Source organism: Erpetoichthys calabaricus, chromosome 2 (assembly GCF_900747795.2).
Source record: "Erpetoichthys calabaricus chromosome 2, fErpCal1.3, whole genome shotgun sequence".
NCBI lineage: Eukaryota > Metazoa > Chordata > Cladistia > Polypteriformes > Polypteridae > Erpetoichthys > Erpetoichthys calabaricus.
In genome coordinates, this window is record NC_041395.2 from 311421068 (window position 1) to 311440560 (window position 19493).

Below are 19493 nucleotides of genomic sequence, written 5' to 3' on the forward strand. Positions count from 1 at the left end.
TTCATTTTGGTGCGCCTTCTCACCTAGTCATCTTATAATAATATAATAATTCATTACATTTATATAGCGCTTTTCTCAGTACTCAAAACGCTATCCACACAAGGAGGAACCGGGAAGCGAACCCACAATCTTCCACAGTCTCCTTACTGCAAAGCAGCAGCTCCCTTTAACTCCACACGTTTCCCCTCAGCACCAAAGGATTCATTTCTGGACCTCTTTTGAGTTGTAAAAAGCAAATTAAAGGAGGTTTGCCTCAGGAGAGCATCCAGCCTTAAACATTTTTGTTCCAATAACCCTTTGATAGGATAGAAAATAAAGAGTTACAAAGAACAGCCCATAGTACCCTGTATATAACAATAATAATAATTATAAATCAATTTGTATAGCAGAGTTTCCACCTGGCCAAAGACGGCAACCTGACCAACAACACTGGGATGTTTGTGTGACCCTCGGGCTGACCTGCCAACTGCTGGTCTGTGGACCCCAATTTGAATTAAATGGGTAAAGAACTCGGCAAAACAAACAGGACAATCAATTTTAACAACTTTCAAAATTAGCATCACCATATCTTATACTTTACTCTCCTGCTTGCTCTTTATAGTGCCTTAATGTATAACCACCCTATATCCATTTCCCCCCAAATAAGCACACAGGGCACCACATTGGGCACAAGGCAAGACCCTAAAAGTGAGTCACACACACGAATTCGAACATCCACAGACATTCACAGTTAACCTAAACAAATTGTCTTTGGGATGGGGAGGAACCTGGACAGCACACTTGTGAATGGATCACTTGGGGTCCATCCTTCACCATATCTTCTCCTCACATGGGAAGGCTGACAACAAACTGGGGATCTTCAGGTCAGTAAACTGGAGTTTAGCCAACTGAACGTCTTCCCGAACAGCTCAACAAGCAGGTTTGTGACTTGTACACTGCAGTTGGGAGGGCGTCATGTCACTCAGTAATTAAACTCCTCGCTCACTCAGCTTGGCCACCTCCTTCCTACATGCGCTCCCCCGCCAGCTGATTCTGCACCCAGAAGGCTGACAGATAAGTGTGCCAGTCACTATGAGATGTGATGCCCTTCCAACCACAGTTGGTTGGAGAGAAGCTTCCCCATTGCTCCACTGGGCAATCTACGGCTATGGAGACCATGTTCATAGCCAACCTCTATTTACTGTACGAGGACATGAAATGGAGATTAGTGAGACCTGGAGAGATTCCTCATTGGGGACAATAGTAAAAACCTACAAAGACACAGAGAGAGCGTGCAAAGTCCACACGGTTACAGGGAATGGAAGGATATGTTAATACATATGAGTGGAATGGTGATGCAGCAGCACAAACCACTGCTCCACTGTGCAGCTCTGTGGACATTACAAGACATGTCTCTCAGCAAATAATGAGGCTGCTAATCAGAATTAAAAATAAATAAGATAACACTACAATGCACTGATATCCTTGATATAACTGCACACAACACCACCTAAAGATAAGACCACTGGGCAGTGCCCGAGAGGTCAGAATGAGCACTTGGTGTGCTCACCCCTTTAGGCGATAATTGGCTTAAGCAGGTTCAAGAGACTTGTATGGTTTTATTCTGCACCTGACAACTAGGTACCAAAGGTTTAGTCTTCAATTTCTTGTACAAAATTTAGTAAAATTATGAATCCTCCTCCATTTTAACTTGAATTCCATCAAAAAGGCAGACAGTTGACATTAGAAATTAGGCTCAAGACTAGAATTTGTTTTGATTGATTTAGCCGTGTTTTAATGCCATGCCGTTTGTCATTAGACAGCAGACAGTTCTCTTTTGTCATCAGATTATTTGCTGACAAGTGGTGTCATGAAGACCAGTGTGGGCAATGTTGGGTTGGCACCTCACTCTCTTTAGAGCTAAAGTGCTTATGCTGCACTCACATTTGTGAACTCCTCTTCCTAACATGATGCCACTTGCTCTCAGCTCATCAAGAGGCATTTCATTTTCCTCTTCCCGCTCGTATTGTAGTCCAGTAAAGTGTGATTTAGAAGGAGTGCCATCAGTTAACAGTGCGTGAAATATCAAAACATGAAGTCTGCTATCTCCTGCCAGCGAATTCAGGAGCTGAGAGGGGATGTGTGGCTTCACATTGTGCTTCAAGTAAAAATTCTTAAGTATTAAGATTTAAAGGCATTCATTTGGTAACCTTTTTGAAATTACAAAAGACAAAACAAAAAAATGGTTTCAGTTTAAGAAAAAATACAGATTCCTGTAAAATTGTGTTTTGAAGTGGCCATTAACAAAAGCAGGTATATGTACTAATGGATAACCAAGTACCGCATGTTCAAGAATAAGCAGCTCCACTGACCGATGCCTTTATCCAGTGCAACATACAACATTGGAGACACAACCGACAGCACTTTAAATGGACACCCGCTGTCTTAAGAAACTTAAACAGCTCGTAAATATAGAAATCAGAACCATATGATGTTTATCTTATCATCAGACTTTGACTTTTGGGCATTACATGCTTCTTCGCTCATGAAGATAGAACATGACATTAGATTAATACCCATGGCAAATATCAACCCAAAAGATCTCATGTTTTTAACTCTTACATCATCTTCAAATGCTGATTCAATGCTGTACTTTATGGGACTTATTTGACACAAATCTGACATCCCTTTTTAGGTGCCCTAGACGTCAGAGTGTTCACCCCAAAACCTATTTGGTATCGACTGACCAAATTGTCCTTGTAGTACTGAGGATTCTAACTTTTAGAACAGATGACATTTAGGATGGTTTTATGGATCGTAAATTATCAAAATACAGTGATACCTTGACTTACGAGTGTCCCAACTAACAAGTTTTTTGAGATACGTGCAGTCTCTTGGCCGATTTTTTGCTTTGAGTTGAGAGCTAAAATTTGGGTTACGAGCCAGCTTCAGATACCCCCCCCCCCCCCCCCCCCACCGCTAGTACGTACGTGCAGCTCGCCACAGTGAACGCCCCAACATCCCGTGACTCACTCGTTCACTTTAAGCAGTTAGCTCGCAGTGGAAACTTCAGTGTTGTGCTCGCAGTTATTTTGCAAAGCTTTGTTTTTCCAACTATGGGTCCGAAGAAAGTGAGTGCGATGGACAGTGCAGAGAAGAAGAAGTGGATGATGTACATTGAATTAAAGAAAGAAATTATAGAAAAACATGAGCAAGGTGTGCGTGTAGTCAATTTGGCGAAGCAGTACGAGCGTAGCACTTCTACAATCTGCACCATACTGAAGCAGAAGGAGTCTATAAAGGCTATAACGCCAGCCAAGGGAGTTAAAATCATTTCTAAGCAGCGGACATCTATCCATGAAAATATGGAGAAGCTGCTGATTGTGTGGTTGACGGAGAAGCACCTCGCAGGAGATACCGTGATAGAGGCTATAATCTGCGAGAAGGCACGAGTGATTTATGCTGATTTGCAGCAGCAGACCCCAGGCACTTCGACAGACGAGGCATCGGGCGAGCTGTTTAAAGCCAGTTGGGGCTGGTTCGAGAATTTTAAAAAAGAGGAACTGGGAACCAGTCAGGCATGGTGAGGCAGCGAGCGCGGATATAAAGACAGCTGAGGATTACCTCAAAACTTTTGCAGGAATGATAGTGGCCGAAGGATACATCCCCCAGCAAGTCTTCAATTGTGATGAGACAGGACTCTTCTGGAAGAAGATGCCAAGGAGGACTTATATAACAGCAGAGCAGAAGAGGATGCCTGGCCACAAACCCATGAAGGACAGGCTAACCCTCGCACTGTGCGCCAATGCGAGCGGCAACTGCAAGATTAAGCCACTGCTTGTTTATCATTCAGAAAACCCCAGAGCCTTTAAGTCACAAAAGATTATGAAAGAAAGACTGAAGGTTATGTGGAGGGCAAACCCAAGGGCGTGGGTCACCAGGCAGTTCTTTGTGGAGTGGGTGAATTTGGTCTTTGGTCCTGACGTTAAAAAATATCTCCAGGAAAATAACCTACCTCTGCAAGCCCTTCTCATCCTGGACAATGCGCCTGCTCACCCACCTAACCTTGAAGATGACATCCTTGAAGAGTTCAGGTTTATAAAGGTTCTCTACATTCCACCTAACACCACCCCTATCCTGCAGCCCATGGACCAGTAGGTGATTTCTAATTTTAAAAAACTCTTCACCAAGCACCTGTTCCGCCGCTGCTTTGAGATGACAGAGAGCACAAACCTCACCCTTCGAGAGTTCTGGAAGGACCACTATAACATTGTGATATGCCTCAGAATTATCAATTTGGCCTGGCAGGGTGTTACAAAGAGACATTGACCTCTGCATGGAAGAAGCTGTGGCCTGAGGTTGTGTCTGAAACGGAATTTGAAAGACTTGAATCCGAAGCGGCAGTGGTGGAGGAGATTGTATCCCTCGGCAAGACCATGGGCATGGACATGGACATGGACGAAGGTGACGTCAATGAGCTCATCGAGGAGCACTTTGAGGAACTGACAACAGAGGAGCTAAAGGAGCTACAGACGCAGCAGCACATGGAGGTTTTGCAAGAAATAAGTGACAACGAGGAGGCGGAGGAAGTTATCTCCACAAGTGAGATAAAGGAAATGTTGGGAATGTGGGAGAAACTTTCAGACTTTATTCAAAAGAAACACACAGAAAAAGTTTCAACTGGGCGCGACTGTGCTATTTAATGACACTTGCATGACGCATTTTAGAAACATTCTGAAAGGGGAGGATGAAACAGATCTCATTGGACAGGTATTTTTCGAAAACCCCTGTAGATGAAAGTGAGGAAGTTGCGGGCGAAAAGGGCAAAAATCAGTGAATAACATTCAGTTCAGCCTTTCTCCACCACCTCCGTCAGCATGTTCAACTCGTTTGATCAGGTAAATGCTGTACATTATACATTGTACTGTACTGTACTTAATAAAACCAGTTTATTGCAGTACATTCTATTGTATTGTATTTTTTATACAATATTCATTATTTATAAGTACATTTTTCTTATTTAAAAACATGTAACAAAAACATTGTAGTGTTTTTTTGGGGGTTCGGAACAGATTAATGACATTTCAATTCATTCAATGGGGAAAATTGTTTTGAGATAAGATATTTTGACTTACAAGCTCGGTCACGGAACGAATTAAACTCGTATCTCAAGGTATCACTTACCCTAAATTGAAGGTAAAATCCACTTAAGTTTATTGTGGTTCAAAATTGACCCAAAGGACATGGCAGTGTTCAAAATGTGGAGCTGTTGTACAAAAAATATGACATTTGGGTTTTTTTCCCCCTTATTGTAAAGTTTGGACATTTATGTAAAACCCTTGAAATTTCTGTATGGAATGTAAACAAACAAACAAATGACTCCAAATACAATGGAGACATCCATTAATGTCAATAGTAGGTCAAAACGGACTCAAAAGACGTGGCAAGGAAAAATATTTTAGAAGCTGCACAAATCATGGTGCGGGTAATTTTTTTTTTTACTGTTTGTTAGTTGAGGGGAAAGTAGGAAAAGTCACAAAGTTTCATCCTGAACACCAAACTAGGTTATGTTAGGGCTCAACACATTGTAGGGATTATAGCAGGCAGTCCACTGCTGTCTAATTCTTCAAGCACTTTTGTCTTCTTCCAAAATTTGCCATAACTTTTCCTTTGACTGCTGTTTATTCTTCTCCCTGTCCAAGTGATTCCAGATGGTTTCTTCATCTATTGACTTCCACTCCAAGGTCTAAATTGTGCTTGCAGTGTGTTTCAGGCGACTTTTGTGCTAAAAGCAGACGGTTTTATTCTTCTGACTTAATCGGTGTCTTTGTGAATCAAACATTTCACATTTGGTCTCATCACTCTAGAAGACTTTCTGACATTGGTTGTCACTCCATGCTTTGTATTCTTCAGATACTGCCATTTCTTCTGCTTTCTTGCCTTTCTGCACAAACGATATTTTAGCTGCAATACATGCAACAAGACCATATCTTTTAAGACTTCTTCCCACAGTCAAAGAGTGAACCTTATCACCGGTCAACACACCGGACAATCACAAACATCTATTCTAGGCCCACTTTTATTTTCAATCTACTTGCACTCATTAGGCCAGATTATCTCAAAACACAAGGTGAAGTACCACAGCTCTGCAGATGAAACACAGCTTTACTTATCTGTAGCACCCAATGACCCGGATGCTCTAGACTCTTTGAGGCAATGTCTTTCTTGTATTTCCAAATGGATGAGTGATACTTTTCTCAGGCAAAATAAGGAAAAAAACTGAAACATTAGTCATATTCTTAGTCATAAAAATGGAAACAGTGAAAGTATTAGGAATAAACTTGATCTCTTACAACTAAAAGTCGAGGCAGAAGTAAAAAAATTTAGGTGTAATCCTGGACTCTGTCCAAAACTTTAAATTGCATATTAACCAGTTTACTAGGACCGCATTGACAAAAACAGTTGTATAAAAATAGTCGTGCTCATCTGCCAGAACCATTCGAGATGTAATTAGCTGAGCATTTCTTGGTTTTAAGACAAGAAAAACAACTGATGCAGTTTCATTATTGAATCAACTGGAGGACTCAAAAGAAGATGAGCTACGTATGGACTTTGAAAATGGATTGGCCTCTGGAAGTACACAAATGCGCATGAAGTTGGGAGGACTGGGCCCAGTGATTGTGTAGCAACTCTACAGCGCAGCCCATCAAGCCAGAGTGCTGCATCATACATTTAACTTGGAAATAAATTATGCAAAGGAAACAAAAGCAGTCATTCAGCTCAGCAAAAAACACTGGTTTGTGGCACTCAAACCTCAATTTCACACATTAACAACTGCCTTGAGGGGTCTCTGGCATTCAAGATATCTTTTAGAGATAAATGCATCAATATGTCTGATAATCCATATATTTAGTAGCATTTATTAATCCACTTACAACTGGCAAGTTTTGTTGGGCTGAATGATGAAAAATGAACCAAACATGTTGAATAAAAAAAAAATGAAAAAAGTTATGCAAGTGAAACATGTAAATATCAAAATGTCAACATCAATACAGTAGGAAAGGCATGTCTGATGTCCACTGCTGTACTGATGCAGAATTAGATAGATAGATAGATAGATAGATAGATAGATAGATAGATAGATAGATAGATAGATAGATAGATAGATAGATAGATAGATAGATAGATAGATAGATAGATAGATAGATACTTTATTAATCCCAATGGAAAATTCACATTCTTCAGCAGCAGCATACTGATACAATAAATAATATTAAATTAAAGAATGATAATAATGCAATAATGAAAAACAGACAATAACTATGTATAATGTTAAATGTTAACGTTTACCCCCCCGGATGGAATTAAAGAGTCGCATAGTTTGGGGGAGGAACGATCTCCTCAATCTGTCAGTGGAGCAGGACAGTGACAGCAGTCTGTCGCTGAAGCTGCTCTTCTGTCTGGAGATGATACTATTAAGTGGATGCAGTGGATTCTCCATAATTGATAGGAGCCTGCTGAGCGCCCTTCGCTCTGCCACAGATGTTAAACTGTCCAGCTCCATGCCAACAATAAAGCTTGCCTTCCTCACCAGTTTGTCCAGACGTGAGGCGTCTTTCCTCTTAATGCTGCCTCCCCAGCACACCACTGCGTAGAAGAGGGCGCTCGCCACAACTGTCTGATAGAACATCTGCAGCATCTTATTGCAGATGTTGAGGATGCCAGCCTTCTAAGGTAGTATAACCGGCTCTGTCCTTTCTTGCACAGTGCATCAGTATTGGCAGTCCAGTCTAATTTATCATCCAGCTGCACTCCCAGATATTTATAGGTCTGCACCATCTGCACACAGTCACCTTTGATGATCACTGGGTCTATGAGGGGTCTGGGCCTCCTAAAATCCACCACCAGCTCTTTGGTTAATTAATTAATTAATACACATCCTTTGCGTGACATGTTTTGAAAGGGCCACCAATGTACAGCCCGATGTTGCAGTCAGGACAATAGAAGTGTTTCTTTGCACTTTTTTCTTATGTATTTCTTTTGCTTGCACATTATAGGGTAAAATGTCAGTGTCTGTTCTACACAAGCATTGCAAACCCTTGTGTTACTGAAAGCTACCACAGCACAAGGCTTAGCAACTTTCACATTTACCATGACATGAACATTGACAGTTACTGTATTGTGAAGTGTGCTTAGGGGGCTAACGTCTTCCTTGTCCTGGCACTTGACTGCAATCATTTTGCCTTTTTGTGACACTACTACTGTTGCACTACAGTGAAGCTTCACACGTCTGAATTTACTGGGCATGTCATGGCGGTTCGCTTGGTATAGTGTCGTATGCATCAATTTCATTCACCATGTCAACGTTTGAGACTAATTCATGTCATTATCATTACTGCACTTTTCAAGCAATGGTTCAGTTTCAGTATGTTCTAGAACAGCCTTTACAGCATTTTTATTGTTGGAGGCCCCGACACACTCATAAACATTGATGATAAAGTGGCAGAATGCATAGAAATATTCATGATTTTTTTTACGGCATCAAGTTATTTCATGGCAGCAGAATACTGTCCCAAGAGTTATTCAAGTTTAACACTGTAAAGCAGATCATTACAAGACACCCCGCCTCTGACTCGGGTTAACCGTAATTGCATAAAATTCTAAAACTGAGTCACGCTCAGGGTTAATGTGACCATCAAATCGCTCTATCACACTTTCACCCCCTTGGCTGCTCCTCATCTTGGAGTTAAAAGAGTACCTGTATGGTGCCATGACAGCTACTAGCTGGCATTTGCTTTTCCCCTCTTCCTTTATGCAACAAGTTTACTGGGTCAGTATGTATAAAAATCAATCATAAAAATCACAGCCCAACTTATACCCCCGTTCAAAAATGCGACTTTTTTTTTTCTACATCTTCTTGCCTCCTCCAATCTCGTATCAGTTTCTCAGATGCATCAAATTTTGCTGCACAGCGCAGTTACCAATTTTTGTCGCTACTTCAACGACGTTTACCAGCTTCATATTTTCTTCTGATAGAACGCTCCATCGTAGATAAAGGATACTCTTACGATAAAAGTGTATGAGGGTGTGAGATACAAAAAACACAAATCAATGCAAACGTTGCTTTGGAATAGTTTGGGTTTTACCGTGTGGTCACGTAGGCACAACAGAGAGAGAGATAGAGAAAAAGAGAGGTTAGTAGCACATGCTGATACAGCGCATTGCCACACCCACATAGAAAAAAAGGCAGCGTGCTCCGTGGTTACTCTCTCAGGTGGGCATTAGCATATCATAATCTCTTGTACCAATAGCAGGAGTTTTCTGCATTCAACTTATATGACCGACATTATAAAATACCAGAAATAATACTGTAAAATCAAGTCCTGACTTAACCACGAGTATATACGGTATATCCAGCACCTCGATATCAATCATATACTACACACATCTGTTATCATCTCTAGAGGGTGCTACTGAGCCAAACTCTAATGCTGCCTTTGAGACAAAAAATAAGAAAAAATCTTGGACATTATTTGAAAACTTTACAGCATTGGTTAACTCCATATGGGTCAGACACTAAACACATTCTGTATGCTACTGCTTGGTGTGTGTTATTGACATTATGCGTCAGCACGTGTTAATGCATAGTGAGCTCTGTATGAGTGAAGGCACTATATACTGTACAGGTGTTTGTGCTGAAGTGAACATCAGCATGGAAATTTTCATTTGCTTTAAGTCAACCTGGCTGCTGCCGACAAAGAGCAGAGCTCGCAACAGTCAGTCAGTAGTAAGAACAGCACAAAAGTAAATTCAATATAATGCCCAACTCCTGCTCTAGAAATTCTTTGAAATTAGTGGATGCCTCTACAGTATGCAACTTTGGAATCCGCACATGTTGTGTGCTATAGGCCTGACTAGTACTAGTTAATCTATCATTTAGCAGTTTTGAAGCGTGTATACAGATGGATTTTCCTATTGTGGGAATATGGGTCCCGATCGACCCCTGAACCCGCAGACCACACGTTCTGACACCAGGTAAAAGTCCAATATTAAATTTATTATAATAATAATGTGCACAAAGCACCTGAACTATACACAATACTAAATCAATAATCACAATTCAATAATCAATCACAATCCTCCATTCCCAGCAGCTCTGTTCCACACCCTCCCAACTTGGCTCCGTCTGCCGGGGTTTCCCATAGTCCTTTTATATTCCTTGACCCGGAAGTGCTTCTGTCCCACAGTCCATGTGATTTCATAGCACTTCCGGGTCAGATGAAAACTTCTTTTCTTCAGCCCGGAAGTACTTCATTCCTTCGTCTCCATGATTAGGGAGTACTTCTGGGCTATAATAAAAACCATTGTGCCTCCCTGCAGTGTCCCCTGGCGGCCCCCACAGTATCCAGCAGGGCTGTGCAGTAAAACTCCATTGTCCATGATGCCCTGCTGGAATTCAGGGCACCTCCATGTTGCAGGGAGGACTCCATCTAGCGGGTGGGGGTATTGGCCTGGATAAGCTGCCGGCCATATATCACACTTTGTTTACTGTTAAGTGTTTTTCTTAAATAGGCCCGGCTTGAATGGGCAGAGCAAATGTGTATGTGAGAGACATGCATGAATATGCACCAGCTCCCCACAATACGGACCTGGATGAAGGGGTCAGTAAATGTCTATAGTATTTAGGGTTAATAAACTGAACATACATAACACTAAGCTGAGCACACCTTCAGGAGGTGCAAAATGTCCCCAAAACCTTGGCATGGAGTGGAGATGCAGAAGCAGACAAAAAATTATAAGGTGGAAATCCAATAAAAACATGAAGACAGCCACCTAAAACTCAAAAGAGATGGGAACTAAGGCTGCAGTGAATAATGTAGTATGGAGTCCATTTACAGAAGGCAGTGAGGTGCAGACATGTGAGCTTCACTGGAAGGAACAGGAAGAGGTGTAGCCATGGGAGGGGCAAGAAACACCACACATACCAGGATATGCAAAACTTTAATATGAAGATCAAAACATGACATAATAATCAAAGAAAATACTTGAAATAAGTAGGGGAATGGGCGGCACGGTGGCGCAGTGGGTAGCGCTGCTGCCTCGCAGTTGGGAGACCTGGGGACCTGGGTTCACTTCCCGGGTCCTCCCTGCGTGGAGTTTGCATGTTCTCCCCGTGTCTGCGTGGGTTTCCTCCGGTTTCCTCCCACAGTCCAAAGACATGCTGGTTAGGTGGATTGGCGATTCTAAATTGGCCCTAGTGTATGCTTGGTGTGTGGGTGGGTGTGTGTGTCCTGCGGTGGGGTGGCACCCTGCCCAGGATTGGTTCCTGCCTTGTGCCCTGTGTTGACTGGGATTGGCTCCAGCAGACCCCCGTGAGCCTGTGTTCGGATTCAGCGGGATGGATGGAAGTAGGGGAACAAACTGAGGACATGCACAACCACAGGAGAATCAAAGAAACTTGCCTTAATCCAGCTCTAAACAACAGTAATAGCACCAAGGTAAGCAAAGAGGAGTGTAAACTGTGCAACAGAGACAAAGAGCAGAGCTGGATGGAGAGCTCACCTGGATGACACCAAAACAAGCTCTACACACTCTGACATACTGACAGGGAAAATGCAGTGTTAATGTTCTCCATAAGTACACATATTTGTATGTTTACAGTCTATAAGGGTGTAAAACACACACCAAAACATCTAGACATGAAAAGTACACACACCCATACATATTGTTTCCAATGTACTCTATGTATACAGTCTACAAGTGTGCAAACACACACACACATATTATATACAGTACTGTGCAAAGATTTTAGGCAGGTGTGAAAAAATGCTGTAAACAAAGAATGCTTTCTAAAATGGAAGTGTTAATCATTTATTTTCATCAATCAACAAAATGCAGTGAATGAACAAAAGAGAAATCTAAATCAAATCAATATTTGGTGTGACCACCCTTTGCCTTCAAAACAGCATCAATTCTTTTAGGTACACTTGCACACAGTTTTTGAAGGAACTCGGCTGGTAGGTTGTTCCACACATCTTGGAGAACTAACCACAGATCTTCTGTGGATGTAGGCTTCCTCACATCCTTCTGTCTCTTCATGTAATCCCAGACACACTCGATGATGTTGAGATCAGGGCTCTGTGGGGGCCATACCATCACTTCCAGGACTTCTTATTCTTCTTTACGCTGAAGATAGTTCTTAATGACTTTGGCTGTATGTTTGGGGTCATTGTCCTGCTGCAGAATAAATTTGGGGCCAATCATACGCCTCCCTGATTGTATTGCATAGATGGATAAGTATCTGCCTGTATTTCTCAGCATTGAGAACACCATTAATCCTGACCAAATCTCCAACTCCATTTGCAGAAATGCAGCCCCAAACATTCAAGGAACCTCCACCATGCTTCACTGTTGTCTGCAGACACTCATTATTGTACCGCTCTCCAGCCCTTCGATGAACAAACTGCCTTCTGCTACAGCCAAATATTTCAAATTTTGACTCATCAGTCCAGTGCACCTGCTGCCATTTTTCTGCACCCCAGTTCCTATGTTTTCATGCATACTTGAGTCGCTTGGCCTTGTTTCCATGTCGGAGGTATGGCTTTTTGACTGCAACTCTTCCATGAAGACCACTTCTGGCCAGACTTCTCTGGACAGTAGATGGGTGTATCTGGGTCCCACTGGTTTCTGCCAGTTCTGAGCTGATGGCACTGCTGGACATCTTCTGATTTCGAAGGGTAATAAGCTTGATGTGTCTTTCATCTGCTGTACTAAGTTTCCTTGGCCGACCACTGCATCTACGATCCTCACCGTTGCCCGTTTCTTTGTGCTTCTTCAAAAGAGCTTGAACAGCACATCTTGAAACCCCAGTCTGCTTTGAAATCTTTGTCTGGGAGAGACCTTGCTGATGCAGTAGAACTACCTTGTGTCTTGTTGCTGTGCTCAATCTTGCCATGACAAGAAACTGTCTTCCACAACCTCACCTTGGTAGCAGAGTTTGGCTGTTCCTCGCCCAGTTTAAGCCTCCTACACAGCTGTTTGTTTCAGTTAATGACTGTGTTTCAACCTACGTGTGACATTGATGATCATTAGCACCTGTTTGGTAGAATTGGTTGATCAGACACCGGACTAGAATCCTACAAAATCCCTGACTTTGTGCAAGTGTACCTATAAGAATTGATGCTGGTTTGAAGGCAAAAGGTAGTAATATTGATTTGATTTAGATTTTTTGTTTTGTTCGCTCACTTTGCATTTTGTAAACTGATAACAATCATTATTTATATTTCTGAAAGCATTCTTTGTTTATAGCATTTTTTCACACCTGCCTAAAACTTTTGCACAGTACTGTATATACACACACACATATATACTGTACATGAAAAGTATCTATGTATTCCCATACATCCATCCATCCATTTTCGAACCCGCTGAATCCGAACACAGGGTCACGGGGGTCTGCTGGAGCCAATCCCAGCCAACACAGGGCACAAGGCAGGAACCAATCCTGGGCAGGGTGCCAACCCACCACAGGACACACACAAACACACCCACACACCAAGCACACACTAGGGCCAATTTAGAATCGCCAATCCACCTAACCAGCATGTCTTTGGACCGTGGGAGGAAACCGGAGTGCCCGGAGGAAACCCACGCAGACACGGGGAGAACATGCAAACTCCACACAGTGAGGGCCCAGGAAGCGAACCCGGGTCCCCAGGTCTCCTAACTGCGAGGCAGCAGCGCTACCCACTGCGCCACCGTGCCGCCCATTCCCATACATGAATACTAAAAGTACTTAAGCCTTACATTCTGCAAGCCATTTTGTATTTTTTGTGGAATGGATAACACAGGCTCACATAGGAACAGAAACATTTATATAATACTAATCAAACCAAGTCAATTTTAATTTATAGAGCACATTTAAAAACAAGAGAAGTTGACCAAAGTGCGGTACATCTACCATAAATACACTCATGCAAACAGTATTATATATATATATATAAATAAACACAACAAATATATACACCAAAAATAAATAGTAACAAACAAATTTATAAAGCTAAAGATAGGTTTTCAGGCAGGATTTAAAAGCATCCAAAGTTGGTGTTGACCTAATATAAAAAGGTACACTATTCCACAGCTTAGGGGCAGCAACTACAAAAGCACAGTCCCCTTTAAGTTTAAGTCTAGAACTCAGAACAACCAATAACTTCTGGTCAGAGGACCAAGTGATCACAAGGGAGAGTGAGGGGGTAAGAGGTCAGTACGATAAGATAAGTCAGGTCAGAGGTAACTTTTCCCCTTAAACCCCCTGTTGTTCCTCCCTCTGCCTCAATATTTCTGAGCTCAGAAGGTGGGTTTAAACCTGGGTGTTGTTTCATGTTGCTGGAGGGCCACACCATAACAATTTTGCTCAGGCCACTTTCTTTAAAGGGCGGCTCTCTAACACCATAAGCTGAGCTGTTCGCTCCATTGTCTTCTCCTTAATGTTTATCCACATATTCACGGATGCTGGTGTACATTGTTTAAAATGCACCTACATCTTAAATACACCCACACATGGCGCTATATTCCATATCTTATAACTCATTGATTAAGCCAAAACTAGATTCAGATATTCATGGAGGAAAAAAAGAAGAGATGTGACGGCTGAGCAAACTGGTGCAGCTGTCATGGATCGGGATACACTTGTGTGTACAGAAAGTATTGGGCGAGAGACCAAATGTGGGTGGGTGGGGGGGGGGGTGACAAAAATGTACCCCAAAATCATCCTTTACACACTATTTTTAGTTGTGCTCATCGAGTTTACAGATGGAAAGAATTCCAACTAAAACTACAGCCACTGCTGCCCTTTCCATAAGATCCGAGACCCCTGCTTTACACCAGTGGTGGTCAGTCTCCTCCTCGGTCTGATGTAGCATCCTCAAGTTTTCAGGGTTGCTTCATCAGAGGCCAATGTTGGGATGAGAGATCTTTGATGCTTGCAGGATTCTGTTGCAGCCACTCTGAATTTGTCCCCATAGATGGCCTCCATGCTCCGACTGACGTTCCCATTAGTCCATTCAGTTTCTCCTTTCACGGTGCCCAGCCAAGGGATTATTCCTGCTTTAAGATGTTCATCTAAATGATTTATTAGCATTCACAATCTCAGGATTGTGATCCCTCACCTATATTTTAAATGGGTCATCCGTCCATCTATTGGTAAAATGGTTTGATCGGGTTCAGGGGTGAGAGGGCTGGAGTCAATCCAGGCAACATCCAATGCAAGTCAAAAAGTTACCTTGGACGTGGCATCATTCATGCCTAGAATGGCCCAGTTCAGAATCCCTTATTAAACTGGCGCTAACTTTTGGCATATGGGACGAAAACAAACGGTCCTCTATTACCCCTGAAAATTAAATAAGGACATCAAGTGCAACGATGTGTGGGTGGCAAAGAATTTTTTGAGAGGAGGTTTCATTGTAGCTCATCATTAAAAAAAAAACAAAACTCAATTTTCACAGAAAGCTAATGCAAAAAAAAAAAAAAAAACCGAATCTGAAAACTTGCAGAGAATCAATACATGCATGTCATCATGAAAAACAAGACAGCATACAAAAAAATCCTCAAAAGGAGTCTCACGTGAGTAATAAGTAAATTAAGATATGTCGAAGTTGTGACTGGCTAAAGAAGCCCACATTTGTTTGTTCCTAAAGAAGTTCCTAGAAGATCAAACATGCTTGCTTCCTATCAAAAACACCTAAAGGCCATATAAATGTAATGAATTGTTATTATTACTTTTTTTTCTTTTTTATTAATTTTAAAATAATGAAAAGCAAATAACAATCCATACAATCAAACAAAATCAAAATTCAAAATATTTTTTTTTCTTTCTTAATAGTTTTATATCACATATCTGTCCACTTTGGTAAATTTCCAAAAACCACAAATCTGCAAATTCTGATTAGGAAAAGTCGCCCACTGGATTTAAAAACTTCAGACACTCCCATCATGGTCTCAAGCCGTTAGGGACGTCCACATTTACACAGCACGAATGCAATATGACAATCGTCTATTTCAATGGGCAGTTCTGGGTGCACACATGAATCTCCATTACCAAGTCTGTACGTAGCGCCCATTTGTGCAAACGTCCCCAGAAAAAGAAGATCACCGAAAGAGTCGCTCAGTCCAGGCGGGTACGAGCGTCCTGTGCGGCCGCTGCCTGCCACTTTAACGACAGTTCAAGTCGGCTCAGAAGACGCACCTTCCAGGTTTAAGGAACCCCACACAATGCAATACACAAAGCTCGCACGACTTAACACTGAAACACAACCCAAACTTTTCACATTCTCCCCGAACTCTCCCGACCGCTGAAGGTTTATTTTAATTTTAAATAATAAGCTCCACATACTCTGAGCACACTAGCCAAGTTTTAACGAAGTTTACGAAAGCTTTTACTTACCCCTTTGAGTTTTCCATCGGGGTGTAATAACCGTTCTTCTGCCATTTCAAACAAGTCACCTTAATAAATAAAATGAAATTATAAATGACCAGGGAAAAATTTTGTAAAGTTGTGTAAATAAAGTCAAAGGCACGGACATAATGTTACGCGACGATGCGCAGGGGCTGAACCGCGTCGCGCAGCCAGCCAATCCTCTGCTCAAAACCTTTAGTGATGCTCCAATCACAGTCACGCGCTCGCCCGGTGTCCCCGCCCCTCCACCGGCGCTCTTTCAGTAGCAAGCCCATCGTAAGCTGACCGTCTGCCTCAGTTAGGAGAGTTGAGGGCAGAATGAAATCACATGATGCCAGGCAGCGTGATTTTAGAAAGGGAGGCAGGGAATCAATTTGTCGACTTATATTTTCAAAGCTTCCTGGCTTCTGGAATTTGCTGTAAGAGCTTAATTCCGAGTGTGTCGGCGTTCCGAAAGGACTCGAGTCAACTGGCGCGGCTGAAATAGGGCTGGCCGAAGAAGAATGGATTCAGTTAAGGTTTCATTGAAAACATATCTTTCGTATTTATGAAACTTTTACATTAATAGTGGTGTAAAATGCTTTGTAATATTGAACAGCATAAGAGGCGCTATAAAAACAGGCTGACAGCCGAGCGCACTGACCATTCTAAAAGTATACTTCATATGTACCGAGCGATTCATTGCATTCCGCGGAGAGCTGACAGACTGGAGTGGCACATCCTCATTGAGAACCACGGGGCGCCGTTTATTGTATAAAAAAAATAAAAACAGGAACTGAGTAAAATATTATTACATAGCTGAGGCCATTATCCAAGACTACTTACAACAATTAAATACAGTTAATTACATTTCTTTTCTGGCTTGCCGTTGAAGCACTGGCAGGTGAAGTGACTTCCTGATTATCACAGAGTACCAGTAGCTGGACTTGAACCCAAACTTGGGGTTGGAAGGTTAAAGCGTTAACCACCACTCCTAACTGCCTGCCTATTAAACAAATCTGGAAGTATTTAAGATTCTACTTTTGCATCTGGATGTTTTGGATAGGGAGTTTACACTTCTCTCCATTTTTGTGTGGGTGTTCCTCCCATGTTTTAAGGCATGGAGGGTGGGTTAATTTGTAGTTCTAGTTTGGCTGTGTGCATGTGATTGGGCTCCTTAGTGGACTTTCATCCTGTCCATTTCTGTTCCCAACCTTGCACCAGTGCTGTGTTGGTAGGATCTGGACCTCCAGGACCCTAAACTGGATTAATCAGGTTTGAAGATGGTATAGTACAGTATCTGCGGTGGGTTGGCACCCTGCCTGGGATTGGTTCCTGCCTTGTGCCCTTTGTTGGCTGGGATTGGCTCCAGCAGACCCCCATGACCCTGTATTTGGATTGAGCGGGTTGGAAAATGGATGGATGGATGGATAGTACAGTATATTGGGGTTTGGTGTGTGTGTCAGTGAAGCGATGCACTTGTGCCTTGTCCAGTAGGTTGTTCCTGCCTTGTGCACTATGCTTGGTGGTATACTCAAGATTTAGTGTGCTTAGAAGGTGGTATGGAATGTTACTTGTTACATGGCTGTGAGAGTGGCATACAAAAGTAAATCAAATAGAAAACATTGAAATGCTGGCAGTCATACTGAAACACGTACAGACATGTACATTACATGGCAAATATGCTGATAAAAAAAGGCAATATGACAGTTTCTGGAATGAGATGACCCCAGCAGTGGCGTAGCTCGAGTTCGCTCCACTCGGGGCGGGGCGGGGCGGGGCTTCAATTTACCGCCCTCCAATGTATCTGAATATGTTAACTTATTTGATTAGAAAATTAAAATGACGTATTGAGAAAAATTAAGATACATTTTGCATAGATTTATTTATATATAGAGAAACAGCAATATTTTTTTCACATATAATTATTTATAAGCATCAACTAGACAAGAATATAGTACAGACGCACTGATAAGCCGTGTTCTGATTATTAGTTTAATATAATTATGCTGAGAAAACCAGAACCGGTGTGGTGTACAAGTGATAGGTGGGGATGAGCAAGAACGCATTCGGATTGATAACGAAACGAAATTATACATTGTGACTTAGTTGTTTATCTTCCTAGAAATTATTATCGGTGTAGTGTTTCTGTTTATTTTTGTTATTGCCTCATACATTTCAACTGCCGTGTCTGATGCCGTCACAGAAGGACCGTCTGAAAATGACTTTTGAAGCATTTGAGGATGAAAATCAGAGAATTTGACTTTTTTTCATTCATGAGTGATATTTTTCCGAACCCTGCTGCTTACACGTGAAGTGTTCTGAGCCTTTTGGCCAATAATGCTGCCCCCAAAAATGTGCCGCCCGGGGCGGACCACCCCCTCCTTCCGCCCCTAGCTACGCCACTGGACCCCAGCTGTAGCTTGTGTACTTTCACAAAACATGTGTTTGGCTTAGACACTCTGACTGTCGATGCAGCTTGTCAAAGACACAGTTGACCATCTAATATCCGGTTTCCCTCAGGTGACCACTCCAGAGCAGGAGTGACACATTAGATCTTACAGATTGTCCACACATACTGTTGCTGTACCTGCCGGCACTCACTTTGACCATATCAGTGAGTGGACGACTAGGGACAGGCTTCATGCTGCCGGCCTTAGATGAAGATATTAGCATACATTGTACTGCGGCAGGGAGGTCGACACAAACACTCTGGGAAATAGTTGGGGTACCTACTGAGTCACCCCAGTTATTTAAACCATAAAGATGGCAAATCCGTCCAAATAAGAAAAGTAAATAACTGGCTTTTCGCCATAGAAATCTATGGAGGTCGGAGCTGTTACCGTCTCACTCATCAGGGAGATGCCATCATCTGGGAATAGCTCCTTTTTATAACCATGGAACCAGAAGCTGTCTCGGGGCTTTGTTGGGTATGGCTAGGCCTCCCCTTGTGTAACATAGAGAAAGGAGAAGAAACCGTTAGAGCCAGCATCCCCTCTCGTTCTGGGATGGTACTGCTTACCTTCTCAGAGCCCAGAAGTGGTCCCCAGGCGCACGTGCGTGACATTTTTATTTATATAGA

The 19493-nt window shown here is 42.3% G+C and overlaps 1 protein-coding gene across 1 annotated transcript in view; it reads right to left on the reverse strand.

Moving 5' to 3' along the window:
* The window catches only part of slc2a15a (solute carrier family 2 member 15a), a 74486-nt gene extending 57813 nt beyond the window's left edge, over window positions 1-16673 (reverse strand). Inside the window, exon 1 of the mRNA XM_028795910.2 lies at window positions 16421-16673. Within this exon, the coding sequence (XP_028651743.1) occupies window positions 16421-16465 (45 nt within the window). The 5' untranslated portion in view covers window positions 16466-16673. The remainder of the gene's footprint in view (window positions 1-16420) is intronic.
* Between the last annotated feature and the right edge of the window lie 2820 nt (window positions 16674-19493).